The sequence below is a fragment of the Uloborus diversus genome, chromosome 10 (assembly GCF_026930045.1).
Source record: "Uloborus diversus isolate 005 chromosome 10, Udiv.v.3.1, whole genome shotgun sequence".
Classification (NCBI taxonomy): Eukaryota; Metazoa; Arthropoda; class Arachnida; order Araneae; family Uloboridae; genus Uloborus; species Uloborus diversus.
Genome location: NC_072740.1, coordinates 125473914 through 125497496, shown reverse-complemented (window position 1 = coordinate 125497496; position 23583 = coordinate 125473914). Strand labels below are relative to the sequence as shown.

The following is a 23583-nucleotide window of genomic DNA, read 5'->3' as shown; positions in this document are numbered from 1 at the left end:
TTGACTTCATTGTTTACTTCAGTCAACTTGATTTTTTTTTTTTAATTTCAAGAATGTGTACAGAAAAAAATGGTTATTATAGAAAATTTATAAAATTTAGACCTTGTGAAGCATACCTAAATATTTTTTCATTTGAATAAAGATAATTTGCAGTACATGTGGGTCTGTAGGAGCAACTTTTTATCAATTTACGACTCTGAATTTCCAAAAAAAAAAAGTTTCTTCGGTACATCCTAACGAGCAGTAAGGCCATGTTTTTCTCCTTCAAAGAACCAACTGCTTGATGTGCTGTGAATATTTTTATGCTGTAATATTTTTGACTGATCGTAGCTGAACAAAAAATGGCAATCACGACGTAACTGGTAGTTGGCGTCCCAAAAAAGAACACAATAGTTTCTCATAGTTAGCAGTCAACGTGTAATAATTACACTTTTGTCTAATTTTAGGCATTGATTTTTCCATTACTTTTTCCTAAAAGCTGAATTGGTCTTTTGATAATAAAAAAAGTCAAATAAAAATTCAAGAAGAGGGAGGAAGAATAGTTAGTACATTGTTGACCAGTAGCGTACCAAGGGGTTGGCAGGAGTGGCTCTCGCCAGGGGCACAGCAGCTAGAGAGGCGGCATTTCGACTAATTAAAAGAAATATATTTTTTGAATTAAAAAAAAACGATCAAAATAAGAGGAAAATGCTTGAATAAAAAAACTCCCAAGAAAAAGAGCTAGAGGGGAAAACAAAACAATCCTTAATCCTTAGGGGGAAAAAAAAGAGAGAATTTTACTCGTGGTGTGAAATTCTATTCCTATTCATTGAGTTAGCTAACCACTTACACACACATTTTGTATACCAGAGAGCGGTGATGGAGGGCGTTCTATATCTGATGATTCCTTTTTTTTTTACCGGGGTGGGGGGCGACATTTTGTCGTGTGTACTGCCGTGTGCAGGTAAAGGGCAGTAACTGAAAATGTTTCATTTTTTTGCATTCTTGTCATCTATTGTACGTTATCTTTATTGTACAAGCTTGCTTATTTGGTTCCCGCTGAAAAAAAGGCACGAAAAAAACGTCTAATTCCAACATTTTCCCATTCTTAGTGTTGAATCCACCGCACATATCCTCAAATATCTCGAAATTTCATTTCTGCTGATACTGCCGTTTACCTGCACACGGCAGTATAGTTTGAAGTGTACAGTTTTTCTTAGGCTAAGTATTTGTTGTCATAATAAATAACATAAGCATAAAAAGTTTTACTTGAGCATAATATTGGGAGGCCTTAATCAACGAATATACAGTACTACTTTTCTTTTGCCTGTATGTAAATGGTTTTTTTTTTAGCCAATTTCAGATTAGCAATGTTTTATGCATTTTCTTTGCTTTCCTAATTATACTAGAATTTTTTAAATGCTTTGATTTTTGTTCAAAAAATTTAAGGTTTCTTTCTTTTTTTTAGTAAGTGTATAAATTATGTTTTATTGTACATTCTCCTAGTGGTTTGAAACAAATTCTATTAAAAGTTAAAGCTGTTTAGAAAGAAAATAAATAAATGCTTTGCTATAAACGGAACTGAAAAAAGTTTACTCTCATTTGGTTCAAGATCGTACATTATTTATCTTTATTTATTAGTTGTATTGAATGATAAGAAATAGTGCATAGGGGAACTAGAAATTTAAAAAAAGAAAATAAGAACAATAAAGTTGCAATACTGTCTCGTACTTTGTCGAATCAATTAGTCAAATGTTCTACCAAAGAAAAATTTTGGGAGGTCTCAGTGCCCTCCGGTGACTTCCCGCCTGGGCAACCCTGAGGGACGGGGCGCAATTTGTTAAGTTCGACAGGGGCGCTAGACCCTGTATGTACGCTACTGTTGTTGTTTAAGAACTGACATTTGTGGCTGGAGCTTTTTTCAAAAAGTAAAGAAAACATCCTCAAAATATAAACTTATTTAAACAAACGAATAAGACAAAACTCATTGAAAGTTTTCCTATTTTAATTTAATAAATTTTGTGGAAAAAACGCTTGCTAGTGGTCATTTTCAAAATGTTGAGAGGCAGCTGCGCATTCTTTCTATAATCTAACAACACTTGTTTATTCTTAAAGTTAACCCAAATCCAAAATGTTTCAAATGGGTTCGAACTACAATGGAAAGTTCAACTTACTTAAAATGAGCACGAGACTTGGAGCCACTGTGGAGACCAGCTTCACCCACCACTGCAGGAGGCTCTGAAAGAAAATTGAAATCGTTTAATTCATCTAGAATAATAATTATAAGTATTCAACTGTTAGTCATTCTTCTTTTGAATATTATTGCAATTCAAAAAGACAACAGAAAAACACTTAGATCATTATATGCTATACATTTTCGAGACTATTGAAACTTACTTTTTGTGAAACTTGATTGGACTAAATTTAGCTCGCTATGAAGGAAAGTTGCACTAAAATGTTCACATCTTAAGTACAACTTTTCCCATAACTGATTGATACTGTGAATGTCCCCCAAAATACAATCGCTTTAGTTGTAAATTTTTGAACGTGTATTATTAATTTTTTGATAAAAAGCCCACAGATAGACGAATTTCAATTTAATGCACTAATAAGCACTTCATTTTCAAATACAAGCACACAATTTATCTTGAAACACTAAAAAATTGTGTACAAAAAATAAACAAATAACCAACCTTTGAATGTTATTTTGTTTTAAACCTTAACTAGAGAGATAACTTTCGGGTAAATAATTTCTCAGACCCTAAGCCAGGGCTAGGTGCAGTAACTTACTGCTATTATTTATCTCTCGGTGATTGTTTCTTTTTAACAATTACTTAAAAAATAGTTTAGAAAATCATCTACTGAAATAAAAGTTTTGTTGATGTACAGTGTTAATAATCTGCATAATTATTCAATTATAATATTTTTAATTATATATATTTACTCGATCGATTTTAAGAATAATGGACCAGCTACAAATAATTATAAAAAAGTGAATTTTATTGGTTACGTAACCTTGAGTTCTCTTGCCTGATCATGGGAACTTTATGAGCCCAATCTTTGATTTTGCAAAAAATCCTGATGGCGGCAATAACACATCTAAGCCTCAGAACAACATCATGCTATCCTACTGTTGTTCTGAGGCGACGATATATCTGTATATATTTTTTCCCCACTAAATTCTTAAGTAGCTATAAAATACATTGTTTTGCGGCACATTAAAAAAACATAAGAGATAGGAACCGCAGTTAAAAATATCACAAAACCCGCGTAACAAAGAAGCGCATAAAAACAAGCTTGAGTGCACTTTTGCTTACCGTATGTAAGAATTAACCCACGGTTCTAGATAAACACATATCTCTTACATCATTCAAAGTTAGGATTGAGAACAATGATTTATGAAAATATGTGTAAGAGAAAAAGCATACCAACAGATTTCGTGCAATTTAAACGATAGGGATAAAACCAGTTTCGTCAATTTTGCAGTTAATAATGGGTTCGATAAGTTTCTTTCTTTAATATTTTCCTTTTTTTTTGGTGCATTTCTCTTACAAAGAAATATTGTGAGGTAGTAATTAACCTTGGATTTGTGATTGTGATTCTTAAGTTGCATAATCATACTTAGGTGTCATTTATGATAGTTCATACATACTGTCGATACGGAATGATGCATCTTAACGGAGGATCTAATGCTTTTCGACCAGTGAAAAAGCATCCGACAGTTAATGAACAATGTTTTTTTGTTTTAATTTTCACAAAATAAGGGTTGAAAAGAATTTTTTTCCTAAGTGAATTGGCAACAAAAGCTCCCTTACTCGAAATTCTAAAAGCTAACCTGGCATATTATTGGTTGGACACTTGCTTTATGCTGAATAAATGATAGAGTATTTACGATTGTGCAGCGTTGTTTTTCTTTTCTAAAATAGGAAGGTTAGTTTTGTGTATACAATTACTTTGATTACTTTAATTGTTTTTATAATTCTTATATTTTAATTCTGCAAAAGATAAATATGCACATTTAGGCTATGATTTTAATTGTTTCTATTATTGTAGAATATGTTGAGTTTAAGGTTGAGGGCGTGATTAGTGATTGGTTTGCGAAATAGTGAAAATCTAGTCAATGAACACATTTAACTGTTTTTCCATATTTTTTTAATCAAAGAAAACTGCTGCTATTTTCATTTCTTTACTCATCTTGTGCATAATAGTTAAGTATATGTGTAAAATTTACGTTCTAATCAGTGACTGAACTTGATAATCAAATGATCAGCTAACCCAGTGATTAACTAGTATTGCAGCTTTTAAGTTGTTGTCTTCAGTGAATGAAGGATTTGTTTAACATACTTGTATCATTCGAAAAAGTGAAGAAGTGGTCGATTTCACCAAAATTTTTTGCAGACCGAAACAGTTGAACAGAACTTTTTTAAAAAATTGAATTTGTCTCTGGTAATTTGAATTTTCCGCAAGTAAAGATTGCAATTCTGAAACATTTACTATTTTTTTGAAAAGAACATTTTTTTGTATTTTTGTATGTTCTGTACTTGATTACAGCATGTTTACAAAAAAAAAATAGTTTCACATAAAATTCAGACGATCGCTTTTAGATCTTATTTATAATAGTATTTTATTTTTAAAAAATGCTCAGAAACGGACGTATGTTACACAATACGTTCGTTATTGAGCAAAAAAACAAAAACAAAAAATAAATAAACAAAATAGAAATAGATATTGTTTCTAGAAATCTTCAAAATTTATATGCGCTATATAGAAGTATAGGCCACGCTCTTTATAAAGTTCGCGAAATAGCAATAAAACAAGGATCTAACATAGTTGGTACCTCTATAAGGTATTCTGTGCACCAATTCATACATCATACGGCTCATGCGTTAGTTTCGGTCAAGTGTACAGTCTGCATAGTAATAATTAATTTCTTACACTTTTTTAAAAAACCTAAAGTAAGATATACCGCACAGAGCATTCACTGCCAAACCGAGCATCCGGTCAGTTTAGGAGCTTGGAATGTTGTTGCCTTGCTCGAAGGGCATTTCAATAAAACATTCAAGGGAGGGGAGTTTTGGCACGAAACATTTTTATTCCGCAAAATAGAAAAAAAAACTGTTTTCAAGTGATTGATGGAGATGATAGGAGAGAAAAATGGAGAAATAATCTTTCAGAAAATATGAAGAGGAAGAACCGTCACAGTGATGGTAGATGTTCGAAGAAATATGATAAAGCACTTCCTCTTCCGAGAGATCAAATGAGACGAGCAACCATTCTATGCTTGGGCTGGAAAAATCTTTCCGTTTCGGCCAAGTGCCCTACATAAAAAACATTTTCTGCCCCAAAAAATGAGGGTTGTCACGTTTAACGATAACATTGCTAAACGGTTTGGCCCTATGAGTTGATTTTTTATGCTTCATTCTTTAAAAACCAAAAGAAAGAAAAACCACCATTAACCTCTTGACATGCTAATAAAAGCACTGACAATTGCAATAACTTAGCAATAATTTTTATTCCTTAACTCTGTAAAGACCATTATGGGACATGTATGTTTTCTAGGTTGAAGTTTACTGTATTTGTATTCGATAAAAAACTAAATCGATCCTCGAAAACTCGGACCTAATGTGGATCGAAAAGTAGCACTGTTTATGAAAACGGCGGGTTATCGAGAAGGCTCGGGCAACTGGTTTTAACGCGAGGAGCGTTTTCGTCCGGTCAAAGTGTGACCTCAGTTTTTCAGATTCACTGTTTATCGAGAGCAGAATTTGAGAGACTCAACAGTAATATAAATATAATAATATAATATATTTTTACATAATATAAATATAATAAAAATATTTTCATGCTTTTGAGACATCAAAGTCTTAGCATTACCAAAAAAAAAGGTTATTTAAAAGTAGTTTTAAAAAATAAAATAAAAAACCTCAAACTTTAAAACGAGCCCAGTTCAAACAATAAGCACTGTTTGAAAGGTGCTCGCACAACTAGTACCAGTGGAATCTGCTTAGTGTCGCCACGGTCGTACAGATTAGCTGATTTCAAAACCGTTTATTGATTGCAAATATTATTATTAGTTAATTAACTACGCTATTGTTTGTGAAGTTTTTTTTTTTTTTTTTTTTTTTTTTATCGTTTGGCGCATTTTAGAAAAAGTGATTTGAACGAGCGAAGAGTTGCTATGAAATTTTTCGCGAAACTCGGCAAATCTGCTAGTGAAGCTTTTGATATGCCCAAGACTGCTTACGGCGAAGCTTCAGTGAAGCGTGCGACATGTTTTAAGTAGCATGGATGATTGAAAGATGGTCGTAAGTCAACTGAAAACGATGAGCGTAACGTCCTCCCACTTCAACTGAAGACGTCGACAAAATCAGTAACCTGGCATGGGAAAATCGACTTATTGTTCGAGAGCTTGATGAAGAGTGTGGGATATCAACAGGGACTATGTTACGAGATTTTGACAAAAAATTAAAGATGCACCGCGTTGTGCCCATTCAGCGCTCAGAACTGGTTAATTTTGGCCAAGCAATCGATGACTGTTCTTGACCACCGACCCTACTCACCTGACCTCGCTCCTTGTGACTTTTTATGCCTGAAACTCTAAAGACTTTTGCAAAGAAGAATATATGAGATGATTCCCAAGAATAAGGTAAATGTGGCGAAGGAGTTGCAGGACATCCCACAAGAAGCGTTCGAGGATTGTTACCAAAAGTAGAAAAACTGTTGGGATAAGTGTATGCATCGAGGAGGAGTGTACTTTGAAGAAGACCCAGGCATGATACTTCTAAATGAAGTTTTTTTTTCTTTCATGTCGTCAGTCAACGTATTATTTGAACAGGCCTCGTTCTCGACATCAGAGCTTGTGATCATCAAAGTGTTAACAATGTCGTGTGGGAAACGGCATTCCTTTCAAGTTGAAATGCAGATTGAGGTATCCTGGTGCAACAAACGTTTATCTCTAAAAATTGCCAATGCAACCCGCAGTTTTAACAGTGTAACATTTCCCTTTTCTGATAACCATTCGGTAAAAATCCCCGAACACTAACTTCAGCCTTGTATGTTTGATGTATGAATCATGTACTAAAAATCTCTAATAAAAATCTAAATTGAGCATGTATTTATACTATGATTTCCCAACATTACTATTTGTCTTCGGAAGTAAAGTTTTCTATTGCGCTGATAAAAAAAAAAATCAACTTAAGGTGAACAAATAGCAATAAAAATTGTCAGACTGGCTAGTGACTCCTATTCTTTCGCAAGAAATGCTCAACAAGATCTACTGTTTCAGAAGAATTTTATGAACGTTTGATATCTAATTTTATGAACGTTTGATATCTAACTTTCTTTATATGCAATTTCCAGAGAAAAAGAATATTGCTTAAGTCTCCAAATGAGCACCTAATGGCGCAAAGACCAAATAAAGGGAGAGCTTTCTTGACAACTTGTAGTGCTTTTCCCATTTTTTAGGGAATTTAAACCACTAGTATCAAAAATTTCAAAATTTAAAAATGTAAGTGCTCGTACATTAAAACTCGATTCTTGGTTTGGTGGTAAGGAGGTAAATTATTCTCTAATATTTTGGGGATTAGCGACAGCAGTGAAAGAAAAGTTCAAAAAGTTTTAAGATATAGTGTGGTTCATCTGTATGTGATGCGTTTTTTTTTTTTTTTCCAGCAGCGCAATCTCGTTAAATCGTTGTTCAATTAGCTTTTTAAAGTACCACATTTGTTTGGGTACTTTTATTTGTTATTCAAATTATTTTGTTATGCAATCGCCAGCAGTGTAAAAAATCTAATCAGATAAATATCCTAAAAATATCCTTAAACTTAAAATGGAAATGTAGTAAGAACAATAGTCCTTCGCTCTATATAACGAAACGGAAAATTAGCGTTTTAATATTAATGTTTAAAATAAACTGAAATTTGAACAAATACCCGGTTAAGATACGTTAACTGATATACGCATTTAGAAGGAAATTCTGGTCAAGTCAAGCGCGCAAGGCGGCTGTATTGAATGACATATTTTTTTTTATTCTTTTGTTTTAACTATTTTAACAAAATCTATCAAGATATTTTAGAAGTAATATTTAGGCACTTTCATGACACGATCTTGAAATTTCTAACAATGTAATTATCGAGTTTCATATTGCATTTTATACTCTCAGACACCGATTAAGCCTGCGACCTGTACGGAAAAGCTCAGTGTCAGTCACTGACGACTGACGAAGCCTCAACGGAAAGTTCATTATCAGTCACCGCTGACTGACGCAACCTCAACGGAAAATTCATAATCGGTCACCGGTGACTGACGTTGTAGCTGATGTGTTAAAACTCACTGCTTAAAAAACTGAATTGCTTTGAAAGTAACGGTCTGTATCATAAAAAAGTAATAAAATTCAAAAAAAGCGCTTTAATGATAAATAAGTAACGGTATTTAAAAGAAAAAATGCAATAAAAGTGAGGACGCTTGATAAATGCATTCGCTACATGCATAAAGTCATCTAATACTGTCAAGAAAATAGAAACATGTTATTCAATATGAGGCTCCGAAAATGTGTGGTAATGGGGCCTTAGGAACAAAATATCACAAAGGCAGGGGGAAAAGAAAAACGAAACACCCAGCCGTCATACATTCTATGAAAAAAAAAGAGAGTTTAATCGATAACGATTAAAGTCCTTTTTATTCTTGAAATAAAATTTTGATAGGGGACATCTTTATGATAAATTAAACACTGTCTTCAAAATTGATTAGAATGCCCTTCTCTTCGGGAACAGAAGTGAATTCAAGCAATTCAAACTATCCGCGATTCCAAATTTTGTTGCATATCAGCTATTGATACAAATAGTAGCCTTAAAGGGAACATCATTATTTTTAATATGATAGTTTACAGGTCGACGTTCCCGAAGCAATATAAATATATATAGATCAAGATATTCTAAAGAGCTCTACTATTGTCTATGATACGTACATTTTTAGGATGCCCTTATAAAACACAGCGATTTAGTTATTACCGAATAAATAGAATTTTACGCATTCATCAATGCTATAGTCCCCTTAACAGCAGAAAATATATTGTAATTAAAACAATACAGAGAATATTTTTATCTGAAAATTGAGATATGTATAAAAAAAACTAAGTTCAATTTTTATCAATGATAATATTTTTCGAGATCAATTAGTTTTCAAATCTTAGCCAACTTCTTAATTCACAAAAAAAAAATTTAATTTAAATTTGAATCACGTAAAACATGTTTTTACTGTCAAATCACAAACACTGACGTAAAAATAGTGTTTTAGATATTAGAAGCAAAAAAAAAAAAAAAAATCAATATTTGAGGGTGTATTTTTCTTAGTTTCACTGCAATGTCTGAACCGAATTACATGAAAATGGGTACACATTATTTTAATGCAAATTACAAATATGTGATGAAAAACGGGGGTTTTGATTGGAAGTTATAAAACTGATGCTCATTTCAAAATGAAGCTCTTTGAAAAAATGGACAAACAACTCTTTATAGCGTACAGGGATGTTTTTCGCACCTCTAAAAGAGCGTATTTTAAGCATAAGAAATCGGAAATAATTCAGACAACCTTATTTTTAAGCTTTGTATTTAATGAAAATTAGCATCGATGAAAACAAAATGCAACTGGAATTATTAAAATATTGCATTTGAGTGTTTTGTTCTTTTATTTAAATACAAAATGTCAAACATTCTAAAGGTAAAAAATCAAAATATAATACATTTCTTCCTCCGACAACTTCCGTTTCGTCCTTATAAAGTTAAGATTCATTTATATATATATATATATATATATATATATACTTTTTTTTGTGGAATTGATAATTATTACGGCGTTTACTGTTATCGCACATTTCCCACTCCTCCAATTCGAATTTCACTCCTTTAAAAATATCAAGGAGTACTTTTATGTCCTCAAAAAAACAATAGCTCTGTCTCATACTATAAGTAATTCCAGATAAACTGACACATTTCGCATTTCTCTAGTGTAAATACAGCAGAACCTCATTAATTCGGGTTGATAGGGAATCCAGATCGTCCGAATTTATAAAAGTGCGGATTAAACAAAATAACCTATAAGTTGAGCCAAGGTACATAAACTGTACACAGTAAAAATCGCATTTTGATTTGAGAAGGATCTACAAAATTTAAATGATTTACCAAATACATTACGTAACACAGGTGTACAAAAATACATCAGTGCACTAACTCGATTTTATTTTACAGTATGTAAATGGCTAACCGGATTTAGCTAAGTCCGGTTCAATAGGGTCCGGATTAATCAGGGTGCATTGTAGGGTGTTTCGTTTTTCCCCCATGAGAGTGTACCTTTACATTAATTAAGTTTTTACCAGCTCCCCGAATCGGTGAAGCAATATAATTACCTACATAAAAAGTAGTCGAAAACTTTGTACTGCATAGTGAATAAAATATGACAACGTATATAAAGTACAAATTCAAAATGAAAAAAGGTTAAAAAACCAGCAAGAGAATGAGAAAGTCTCTCATTCCAATGTTCGCCTCGACTGTGTTTTAGTCGGGTTGAACCTGTCTTCGTTTTTAATTGCACTGATGATGACACTTGTATTTTAGAGTGCCGAAACAGCTGTTTGCTGGTTTTTTAACCTTTTTTCATTTTGAATTTGTACTTTATATACGTTGTCATATTTTATTCAATATAATTACCTCTCCCAGTGTCCCATGCAAAGAAATGTAAACAAAAATTCATGATGGGGGAGATGTAAACAAAACAATGAGCCGAAATACAATGCATGCTTGAGAGCTACAGGTAAAGTAGCGAAGATCGCAGTTCCCTTCTTCGGAAGGGCAGTAGCTGGACTCTACCGGGCGGCTCGATCGATCCATTGCGGATAACTGGAGCAGCCCCAAACACTCTTCATTAACCCCCAGACACATTTCCGGCACTCGGCTTCTTTCAAAATGTTGCGTTTTAAAACTTCCGTTTCAACCTGTCGAGTCGGGAAAATGGATTCATTATCTCATTCGCATTTCAGTCAATTTCTAAAGTGATTTTCCGAAAACTTGCGGTCTAACGAAGATTCTTCTAATGGTCTAGTAGAAATAAACCTTTTAAATCTTTTGAAGGGTATTAAGACATGCTCGACTCTGATGATATAGTAAAGGTTTATTTTCAAGGTGTTAAAATGCTCCTTGGCTTTTTTTTTCTTTATAGTAGTGAAATATAAGGGAACAGTAAAGACATTTATAGTAATTAATTAGGTGCTTAAGTGCTCCTTGTCTTCTTTATTTTCTTTTTTAGAGGAGTGAAATATTGAAATATAAGGAAACAGTGAAGACATTTACAGTTATTAATGACATAAAAAATTAACTTTCTAAGAATGAAATGGGAGATGGCAAAGAAAGACGAGAAATGCATTTGTTTGATTTTTAACATTTAGAATGTCTTCTACTTTGTATTTTAAAAATAAAACATTATAATGAAATATTTTTAAAATTCTAATTCACATTTCTTTCTACGATGCTGCTCTTTAAGTTATGTTGGCGGCCAGAGAGGACAGGAAAAAACGGCATAAAAAAGCGTTCCACCTGCTACCTTCAATGATCAAAGAGCATTCGCAGAGCTTTGTTTTAAGTTAACTATTAACAATTCATCAACAGCGAAGCGTCCGTGACGCAATCGCCTAAAGTGCTCGGCTGTTAACCGAAAGGTTGGTCGTTCAAACACACCCGGGGTTTTATTGAATAACATATGCTAAAAATGTTGAAATTGGTGATGTTGAATTGATAAATTTAACTGAAACTGTTTCAATATACCTTCAACATTGTAAGCTTCTATTATTCAATATCAATTCTATTATTCTCAAAATTCTGACAGCCAGTCCCACGACCGCAATTCTTTTAAAAATTTAAAATACAAAACTTGAATGCATTTATTTCTTCTTTCTAGAACATTTTCAAGGTATATAATCGAACTTGACAAATTATGAGGATCACTTTTTTTTGGAGAAACTGTTACTAATAAAACACACAGTGCGTGATTTAAAATTCCCGCCAAGCTAAAAAAAAACTGCCGTATGTTCAATGCCAGGGGAAGTTAGAGGGGAAACCGTTTGCTATCAGGTAAAAATTGATTCAATTGAAAAAAGAAGCGAACCAATGCGAAACTAATTTACATTAACACTTATCATCATACATTACTTAATGCGCAAAGATATATCCGACGCCCATGCAAGCGTGTTTCACACACTGAAGATCAAAAATACGTTTAAAAATTTAATCAATTGCATTTTTAAACTGAAAAATAATAATAATAAAATTCAGCATCGTGGAAGATGGTGAAATACAACAATTGTTATTTTTAAAATATTACATTTTAATGGTTTTTAATTTTTTAACATTCAAAACATCAAACATTCTAAAAGTTTTAAAATATCTAAATGGTACACATTTTCTTGTCCTTCCTTGCTATCATTCCTCTTATCCGAAAAATGCATTTTATGGAATTAATCACTATTACGGTATTTACTCTTTTCATATATCCAATTAAGTCCTCCAAAATAAATTTTCGTCCTCCAAAAATGTCAGAGGATTTTCACAATGTGAAAAAAAAAAAAAAAAACCTCTTGCAATATGAGTGGAAACTCTTACTTGTGTAACAATTGAGGTAGTGAGAAGCAAAGGGATGTAAGTGAACATTTTCAAGTAAAACGCGTTTAAAGATAGGTAGGCTTTCATTGAATTTTTTTTTTCTAAATCATGCTATACAGCAATCCCTACCGGGGCTACTTGTACTATCTCATGCCCCAAGACAGAGGAGAGGTTCCCCTACTATTTGTACTGGTTATCTCCAATTGTTTAAGTTTGCCACTTACATGCCTTTGCTCCTCACTGCCTTAATTGTAACTTTTATCATTAGATTGGAAAGGCAGGCCAAAAAAAAAAAAAAATAATAGTCGAACTTTGCAACGTACAACATTTATCACTAGACATCTCTTTCATTAGATCGTAAAACCGGAATATACAAAAAAAAATCTTGATCTTGGTCCCGTATCAGGTCCAATTTACAATTTCGTAACAGAATCTTCAGTGTTATATCTGGTCAACTCAAAATTTTGTAACAGTTTGATGTCTCTTGAAAACAATTTGTTGGGATGTAAAAAAAAATCGTAGAGTTTAACTAAACTTGATTTTCATACAAACCACTGATTTGACTCGGAAATAACAACTTAGTACAATAGACCACAAGGAGCATTAAACCAAGAAGACTTACTTCAAAACTTAAGAAAATGCGTTTATGAATATAGTCACAAGTAGCAAAATGTTGCTAATAATAGTGCGTAAAAGAATATGGTGCTATAATATGCGTGGTTTTTTCCCCCCTTTCGAAAATAATACAATATTGTTTCAAAACATATAGCTTTTTCAACTTTAAATTAAAAAGTTTTTTAACCCATAATTCCTTCAGCACTGAACAAACCTTTTACTGTTGTTTTTCCCCCTGAGAGTAGTATCATTTTTTTCTGAAAAGAAAAGCTACCATATACGGAGGAAATAGATTAACATCAAAACACATTCCTAGAAAAATCAACCTTTATAGTGAGAAGCCTTAGGATTGCCATACAGCATGGAAGTACGTCGAGTGTTTTACGACGTTAATTGGAGAAACCGTATAAATTAAATTGGAATTTGAAAAAGAAATAGAAACAAAAGGGTCAATTTATTTCAATACCAGTTCAATTCAAATAATATTTATTTGTTAATTGCCATGTTGCACGGTCTACTTCGAAAATAAAGTTTTGTCGAGTGACGCATGTTCAACAATCAGGCTTAAATAAAATTCTAAAAAAGTGCGAAATTTCCCGTCTACATGAAGAAAAGAGCAATTTCAGGACTCTTAATCCAAGTTTAGAGCTCTTTCAGTTGTCAAAAATCCCAAATTTCAGTCATTGTTAAGCGTAAATATTCCGTTTCACGGATTTTTTCGCGGAAATTCGTGAGGGAGGAACGGAATCCCTTTTGGGTGTTTTGTCACCCACAAGGAGCTAGGGGTCGAAAACCTCCTTATGTGAATTCCTGAGTTTCAAAGATCCGACGTAAACTGGATTTGTATAAGGAACCTACACACACACAGTCACTTTTATATACATAAAAAAGGAAAACAAAATTGAAGTCATACACTAAAGGTTATTTGAACGAAACTAATGTCCTTTAAAAAAAAATATTTTTGTCTTTCCTGCAAAATTTATCAAAAAAAAAAAGGGGGGGATTATAAAAAATGCATTGAGATCGTTTTGATAGTAAACGACTCATTTCAAGAACAGTATCAATCGTTCGTCCAAAAAATGAGAGGAAAGAAAGAAATAAAAGTTGGCTTCCGTATTTTAACCGAAGTATTTCGTGTCTAAAAATATCGATATTCAATAACAAGCAAAACGAAAGTCACATTCGCTCTTTACAGATGCTGTGGGAAACGAATGAACAATTACATGAGAGCGAACGATAAATCAAAAGAAAAGAATAACTATAATAAATAATTAGAGAAAAAAAATAAATGAGCAAAGTAGCACGTAGCTTTTAACATTCCTTGATAAATTACCCAAATCGAAACTGCCATTGCAAACTTACATGTGCATGTGCACTCATAGAAAGGAGAATAAAAAAGTAATGACCTTTTTGAGTCGTGGTTGCCATAATGCTTCATCAATTGATAGCACGAGGAATAAGTGGAAACGTCAAGTTCCTTTTTTAATTTTATTATAGCTTTAGTGACGAAAACTGCATTTAACTGCCACGGGCCATTCCAAGGAAAAGCAGACATTTTGCCCTGCACGCCACAGATCTATATTTTTTTCAAGACGTGCAGTGCACGTGCGATTGGTTTATTGTGTTTTGTGAATATTTTTGAAGTAAAATACTGCCGTGGGCACGTAAACGGCAGTGTCTTCAGAAATGAGGTTTCGAGACATTTGAAAAAATGCATTTTGGATTCAATACTAACAGTAAGGAAATGTTGGAATAAGACTTTTTTCAGCGGAAACCAAATAATCAAGCGTGTACAATAAAGCTGAAGTACAATAGATGACAAAAATGCAAAAAAAAAAAAAAAAAAAAAAAATGAAGCACTTGCAGTTCCTGCCCTTTACCTGCCCACGTCAGAATAGCGTTGTCACCATGCAACACAAAAATTTATGATTTTTAGTGGAACGGCCTACTCTTTTTTTTTTGAAGCTAACAGTAAAAAATTATTACTTAGAAAGCAAAGTATGTGTTTAAAATGTTTTCAACAATAAGTTCGGGGATATTTTGCTAGAATTGAGAAGTCTAATACGGATGTCCAAAAGTGTGTTCTGCATATGATAAGTAAACATCAGTTTAAATGTTAAAGGAGAAATTGGAAAAGAAAATGTTGTTGAACAAACCACACAAGTAAACCTTCAATAGGTCAACCAAACGTTTAACTTTGAGCCATAAACTTGTATATGGGGAAAAATGTAAGGAAAAATTTAGTCCGATTTCTCCGATACATGACGGTGGAAAAGTCCTATATTGTTCTAATGGGTTTTTTTTTTTTTTTTTTGACTCCCCCCCCCCCTCCATTTCTTGATATTTACGAATTTTTATGTGTAAATATCAAGAAATCAAAACTTCTACTCGGGTTCCTGTCAATGCAGCCCGGCCCCGCGAAATTATAAAATGCGTAGGGTCAAACTATTAAGTTGGGGTAATTTTTGAAACTAAACTGTTGGTGAGTAAGACTACACTGTTAAAAATTCAGGAAGATTTTCTGGTAATTGTTACTGTAAAATGGCGGACTTAACGCATCGCTGATATTTACGGTAATTCATACCGGAGAAATAAGCGATCCCAGCGCCAATTGGTTACTGTGGCCTACCGAAGAAACCGTAAAATTTTACAGTAACATTTGATTTTTACGGTAATAGTTACTGGCAACATGGATGCCAGTAACAATTACCGTAAATTTTCCGGAAATTTTTTAACAGTGTAGGAAAATTATAGAAGACATTCTGAAAGGATACAAATAATATAATCATAGATAACCTAAATGAGTTAGAGTTAATAATATGCTACATATATCTGACAACTTTTGAAGCGTACCAAAATGACGAACAATTTTACGGGAATCCATGTAGAGCTTATGATTGCATTAAATGATGAATCACAAAATAAACCAATAATTAAAAAAAAAATCAGTTATGTTTAAAATGCCATATTACTACATAAACTTAGGTTATGATGTTTTAAAAAATGCAAAACAATACAAGCCTGAATTCGCTGCCCTCCCCTCCCCCCTTCTCCAGAATTGACTACTTTTTCGTTTTTCTTTTATTTTGTCTGTCGATTTTACCATATTTTTCGGAAGTTCCATCTAGAAGCCAACTTTCCAAGCAGTACGCTCTTATTCAAAGTTAGGAAAATGGTATTTTAATATCTTCATACACTAACGGTATTAAAACATTTCATCACCTAACGATTTGACACCATCGGAACGATTTTATTTTCCCCTTCGGACCAAAACTGATTATTTCCCTACTTTCAGTTTCAACTACCTCTTGATTCCGTTCGAAGAATCAGAAAGATTGGGTTTTAACGATGCAATAACAGTAACGCTCTACTTTTACTACTTCCCTTGCATCGTTTATTTGTCAACGCAAACATACATCTTCAAGGAGTCAAAAGTTTTACAATCTTATGTCACAAATCTTGCCCCTTGTAATTTAGTTTCACAAAAATATACCTGTCAATATTTTAAGTGTATATAACAAAAAATAGTATTGCTATAGCTGCAAGGTAAAAAACATCATTGCTACACAGACACGTTTTAGTTGTAACTTGTAACATAAAAAGTATTATTACATAGCAATTACACTAATCACTTTATAGAGACGCAATAAAAAAATAACATTGCTACAGCCACAGACACGTCACATCAAAAATGAGTATTGTTATTGTTACACTGTCAAAAGAAAAATAACATTGCTATAGCTATGGACACGTTTGTAACTGTAGTATTAAAAAGGAGTATTATTATTGTTACCCTATAAAAAAAAATAAAATTGCTATAGCTATGAACACGTTTGTAGCTGTAATATTAAAAATTAGTATTGTTATAGGTACACAGTAAAAAATAACGCCTTTTCAGCTACAGACGCTTGTTGTCGTAACATTAAAGAGTAGTTATGTTACACAACAAAAAATAACATAGCTACAGTTAGAGAGAAGCGTGTAACTGCAACATTAAAAAGGATTTCTTAATATAGTTACACGAAAATAACATTATTATATCTACAGACGAGTTTGTAACCGTAACATTAAAAACAAATATTGTTATAGCTAAAAAAAATTTAAAAAACAGTTATTGTTTGACACGTTTGTTGTCGTAACATTAAAAAGGAGTTCGATTAGGCAAACAATAACTAATAATATTACTATAGCTCCAGACATACTTGTAACTGTAACCTTAAAAAGGAGTATTGTTTAAATTTACACAGTAAAAAAATAACATCGCAATTGATAGACACGTCTGTTTCCCTAACATTAAAAAAAAAGTATTATGTTACACAATGGGGAAAAAAAACATTGCTGCTATAGCTACAGACACACTTGTAGCCGTAACATTAGAAAGGAGTATTGTTATAGCTACGTATTTTTAGAAAATGCTATCACTGTATGTACAGACACGTTTGTTGCCGCAACATTAAAAATGAATATTATTTTGTTGCACAATAAATAACATTGCTATAGCTACAGATAAGCTTGTAGCTGTAAAATTAAAAAGAAATAAATAACCTTGCTGTAGCTACAGACACGTTGACAGCTATAACATTAAAAATAGGAGTATTCTGCCGTGTGTAGGTAAAGGGCAGTAACTGCAAATTTTTCATTTCTTTGCATTTTAGTCATCTATTCTACGCAATCTTTTATGTACAAGCTCGCTTATTTGGTTTCCGCTGAAAAAAAGGCGCGAAAAAGACGTCTAATTCCAACATTTTCCTATTGTTAGTATTGAATCCAAAACGCGTTGCCTCAAATATCTCGAGAGCTCATTTCTGCAGATACTGCCGTTTATCTGCACACGGCAGTATTGTTATAGCTACATATTAAAAAAATATCGCTAGAGCTACAGACAAGTTTGTTACTCTAACATTAAAAAGCAGTTTTACTTAAGCCAAATAATAAAAAAAGTAACATAGCTATAGCTAAGGACACGCTTGTAACTGCAACAACTCCCTTTTAAGGAGTGTTGTTCTAGCTGGAGACAGGTATCATCACTGTACTAAGGAAAGACAGGGACGAAATGGAAGCTGGAGCAGCCGAGAAATCCCAAAACTAAGCAAGGTCCTTTGACAGCCGAACCTGAGCACCAATCAATATTGCACGGGACCGACTTTTGGAAACTTTTCCCGGAGCCGTTACCCTTCGCAGCTCCCCAGATTCCCGCTCCATGAAATCGGTTTTAGAACGAGACGTCCATTTAATTTAGTCAAACAGATCTTTTCCATCATCCATCCGAAAAGCTATGTCAGACAAGGATATAAATAATCCTGGAAATAATTTAGTAGTCCTTCACGATTAATAGCTGTCGGCCTGTTTTCCACTCAAATTTTAATCAAAAAACGTAGTAAAATGCTTTATAATTAAAAGATCGCGGTTTAATCCGCACTGAGGGTATTGATTCACAAAGGTATTAGTCGACATTTATTACAGCAATCAAAGAAATCAGAATCAAAGGTGCAGACAAATTATTCATGATAATTTGTTTTGTTTTTTTGTATCAAAACTCTTAAATAACTACACTGTAAAAAAAATTCGTAAAATTTACGGAAAAAAACTGTCAGCCAGGACGCCAGTTTTCTTCCGTTTATTTTACAGAAATCTTCCGTATTTTTATTATTTATTCAAGCTGATTGATTATTTTATGAAGATTAAAAAATGAAACTATACTTTTATAAATACATTTCAATATTTACTATACTACTACGATATACATGTATACAAAGGTAAATTTCCGAATATGTCTCTGTAACAGATGACAAAAAAACATAATAATAAAATATTGATTAGGATGCAATGAAATGGAAGTTGCAAAACGATTTAAGACTTACTCGCTTTAAATAAATATAAGATCAAAAACTCGAGCACGAGAACCAAAATCCAAACAGGTAGGCGAAATTTCGAAGATTCGAAGAAAAACAAAGTATAACCGGTTACAGATTCAAAAAAACAGAAATCCTGTATTTTATTACGAACAGTTTTTTTCTGTAAAAAATACGGATAACTTCTTCAAAATTTACAGTTTTTTTTTTTACAGTGTATACACGAATGAGTAAACATAATGTTTCTTGTTTACATTTGACGTAGTTTTAAGCATTTTTCAAGCTACTTAAAGAATGCGATGAAATGCTCAGTAATTAAAAGCAGGACAGCAGAGTCGGAGGGAAAAAACCGGCTCTGACTCCGAGATTTTCAAAATATTTGTCTCCGCCTTTCTTTACCCGAAAATCAGTCCGACTCCGAAGCCCTGATTAAATGATCTTCGTTGAGTACAACAATGTAAAAAACTCAACTACGGTTTTTGTTTTTTAATTTATTATTATTTGATGAGACATGAACGAAAAAGGAATCAATAGGAATCAATGCCGCAAACATATTTTTCTTGGAAGGTTTTTTTTTCCCCTATCAATTCCTATTTAAATAATTATACAAGTTTGTATAAATGGAGTGCCTGAGCATTAATTTAACTACTTTGTACACTAAGATAAATAAATACCTTTGTGCTGAAAAAAAAAGTAAGAAACAACAACGTCAAAAAGCACAAATTTCAGATTACTGCAGACACGTGTTTCGGCGTTACAGGGAACGTCTTTTTCAATGCAAAAAGGAATGAGCTTATGGATGAAAAGACATCCGACGAAACACGTGTCTGCAATAATTTGACGTTATTATTTCTTACTTTACTTTTTACACTATTAAAAATTTTTATTTGATTATTTCCTACAAGTAGCTGGCAGATGTCTTATACCTCCAATTATTTTTTTTACCGGCCACATGTATCGCAGAAGTAATTCTTCATTTTTTGATAATACTAATGTTAACCGAAGGTTTTTTTTCTATAATAAAAGTAAAATATAAGTAATATATAAGTAATATATTTTGTCGCCAAGTTGGCGACAAAACTTGGAGACCAAAAGATTGGCGATATATTGCCAAATGTCCGCCAAATTATAACACCACTTTTTACATCGAAATTAACAATGATTTCCCCCCTAAAAGGGGCAAAAGAACCCTTTAGAAACACCCGAACGCAACCAAAAGGGGAGGTGCACAACTAGACCCCACTAGGAGTCTACGTACCCAATTTCAACTTTCTAGGACTTGCCGTTCTTGAGCTATGCGACATACGTACATTCAGACGTCACGAGAAAACTCGTTGTAATAAAGTCGGGAATCGTCAAAATGAATATTTTGCATGTCTACACTGTTAAAAAAATGTATTCAAAAATGAAACTCTGAATGTATTCATTTTTTTTTTTTTTTTGAATACAATTGATTCAAAAATGAGTAAATGTGGCATCAAATACAAACATACGAGAAATACGAGTCATGAAATGAGTACATGTGTTTCTCAAAATTGAACCTTATTGATTCGGAGCTATATTGAGTAATGAAAGTATTCAAAAATGAGTAAATTTTCATTATTTTTGAATACCCATTTTTAACAGTGTATACGTTCTTAGGCATTTATCCACGTGTGGTCGAGTCGAAAAAAAAACTCAACATTCATTCGGGGGTGAGCAAAATGGAAATCACGGTCAATTTTTGAGTGAAAATTTTATCGCGAATACAACTCTTCATATTTTTTACTTCCTTTTACAAAAAAGGAAGAGATGAAACGATTTATGAATACACGTGAAGGAGTAACAAAACTTTCTACAATCTATAATAGCACGATGAAATAACTAGCTATATAAGGACCGCGTCAACGCTGCTGCCAACACAAGTGGAAACGACTACAAAAGCGAGAACATTTTTGAGCCCATAAGACAGAAATAGTCATATTTCTAGAAAAAAAGAACACAAAATCAAAAATAAACACCTGTAATAATTAGAAAAAGTCAAATTTTTAATTTAGCCCGAGGAAGCAGCATCCCGATAGCACATCTCCTCTGAATTCATCACTGACGGTACGTCAGCGAAGTCGTAATTTAATTTAGCAAAGAGAAGAGCTGCTCTAATCAAATAAATATCCTTATTAAAAATAAATGTTAAGGCTTAAAAGCAAAAGTGTGAAGAAAAGACGAAGAAAATAAAAGTGAGACAAATTATTTCACATCAAAATGAACGGTAAACCACCAGAGAAAAGAGCCGTAATTGTCAGGAAAGCCAAAACGAGCTAGACAAATTAAAATGGAAACTCTGAATGACATTATTTTGGAGATTCTTACTCAACAGCCCATAAAGGTCGGCTGTCGAGTTAGAATGGTCTGAAGTGGCTCATTATTCTTGTAATGCGGGGGGGGGGGGGGAGGCGAAGGAGACGAAACAGTCTTAAAATTTACAATAAGCATATGCGGCGTTAGCTGTTTCTTTTTATTTTTATGCAGTATTAGGTAGACATACAAAACGAAAATGAGAGCAACTTTGAAATGCTGTGCAAAAGGACGTTGATTAATTTTTGATTTTTTTTTTTTTTTCAAAATCTTCCTCCTACTTATTTACTGACATCTTGCTTAAAGATTAAGTTGGGAAATTTCACTGGTTGCCAGTGGCGAGTAAAAGCAAATCTATTAGTTGCCACTCTTCCTTTTCGAGTCGCCACTATGCAGTATTAGGTAGACATACAAAACGAAAATGAGTGCAACTTTGAAATGCTGTGCAAAAGAACGTTGATTAATTTTTGATTTTTTTTTTTTTTTTTTTTTTCAAAATCTTCCTCCTACTTATTTACTGACATCTTGCTTAAAGATTAAGTTTGGGAAATTTCACTGGCTGCCAGTGGCGAGTAAAAGCAAATCTATTAGTTGCCACTCTTCTTTTTCTAGTCGCCACTTGTTTTGCAAATTAAAAAAAGTAACTACACTCAAATCTGTTTTTATGCGGTAGATAGGGACCACACAAAAAAAATCGCTCAGAATTATTATATTAATCACTCGTTTTAAAGATAAGTTAGCCAATTGAGTCCTAATTTGATTGAAATTTTCATACACCGAACAAAAACAAATCGCACAAAAAAAAGACCGCACACAAACAGGTTTCAGAGCATGTAAATAAATAAATTTTTAGGTTTTAATAACATTTTAAAAGTCAACAGCTTTAATCAAGTTTAATGTACCTAATTAAAGGAACTAACGTTAATCGATAACATTAGTGGGCTTGAGAATAGTGAAGACTAAGTGACGAATGATACAAATATTTTTAGTCGCCACTTTTTTTGTTTAGTCGCCATGTGGCAAGTAGTGGCCTCAACTCATGACCTCGAAATCAACTATTTAGTTTGCATCTAATCAGCTCCAAAAATGGTATTCTTCAGCTTCAATACGCCTTGATGATGTCATGTTAACTAACAAATGTTCTCCTTATAAGCCATAAATATGACCGAACATGATTAACGTCGAAGATATATGAAGAGTTTTTTTTTTTTTTTTTTTTTCCAGGCATGAAAATATTCTGACAATTTATAGAGGAGTGAAATATACGAAAGCAGTAAAGACCAAAATAGTGATCAGTTCCTTTCTTCACTTTGCTAATTGAAAACTCTAAGAGTGAAAAAACTCTTGACTTAATTTTTGAGGCACTTTTCGGATTTTTAATGCGTGAAATGTGCCTGTACATGTCAAATGTATCTGTAATTACAATTATCAAAAGTGATATGATTACTATTATCCCTTGAGACTTTAAGGAACAGTGGCTATAAAAACCACCTGCATTATTAGCTACTCTTTCTTATATAATAAACAATAATCATAGTATCTTTGCCAACTATAATGCGAAAGACTATGCAAAAGAATATTGCTGTGAGTCAAATGTAGGCCTATTCCTAAGATATTCATTATTAAATCCTTGGCATACAATGCCACTCGCATCTAAGACGTCAAAAAGTCTGCAATGGCATATGAAATGCATGACGTTTCGGAGACGTCAGTCTGCAACAGCACATGAAATGAATGACGCCAGAGACATCAAAGCCTTCAATGGCATGTGAAATGAATGACTCCTCGTTGACATCAAAGCCTATAACGGCACATGAAATGAAAGACATTTCAAATGAGTCATTGTATGTCAAGGCGTTAAAATTATAGTACAATATTGATTTTGTTACTTAAAATCAAACATTTTGCACTTTTAATCAAGGGTTATCTAAATTATCTAAATTTCCTTTAAATATTTTTTTCATTAAAGGATAATATCAAATTCACACACCACCAACTATTTTATCTGCTTTATGGCTACTCTTATGTAGAACAGTAATTTAAATTATATTTTAAGAACTCAATATCAATACATCGGGTGGTGTTTTTTTTTTTTTTTTTTTTCATTATTCGTCTCCAAAGGATACTCGTACATTTTCATACGATGGGAAAAAAAG

General features: G+C 32.9%; 1 protein-coding gene across 3 annotated transcripts in view; it reads right to left on the bottom strand.

Annotated features, from left to right (window-relative positions):
- Nucleotides 1-23583, bottom strand: part of LOC129231759 (triple functional domain protein-like) — a 211426-nt gene that overhangs the window by 103286 nt on the left and 84557 nt on the right. For all 3 annotated transcript variants that reach the window (XR_008581286.1, XM_054866126.1, XM_054866127.1), the window contains one exon: nucleotides 2154-2217. Coding sequence is in view for 2 of the 3 variants with exons in the window: in XM_054866126.1 (XP_054722101.1) it covers nucleotides 2154-2217 (64 nt within the window). In the remaining variant the exon portion in view is untranslated. The remainder of the gene's footprint in view (nucleotides 1-2153; nucleotides 2218-23583) is intronic.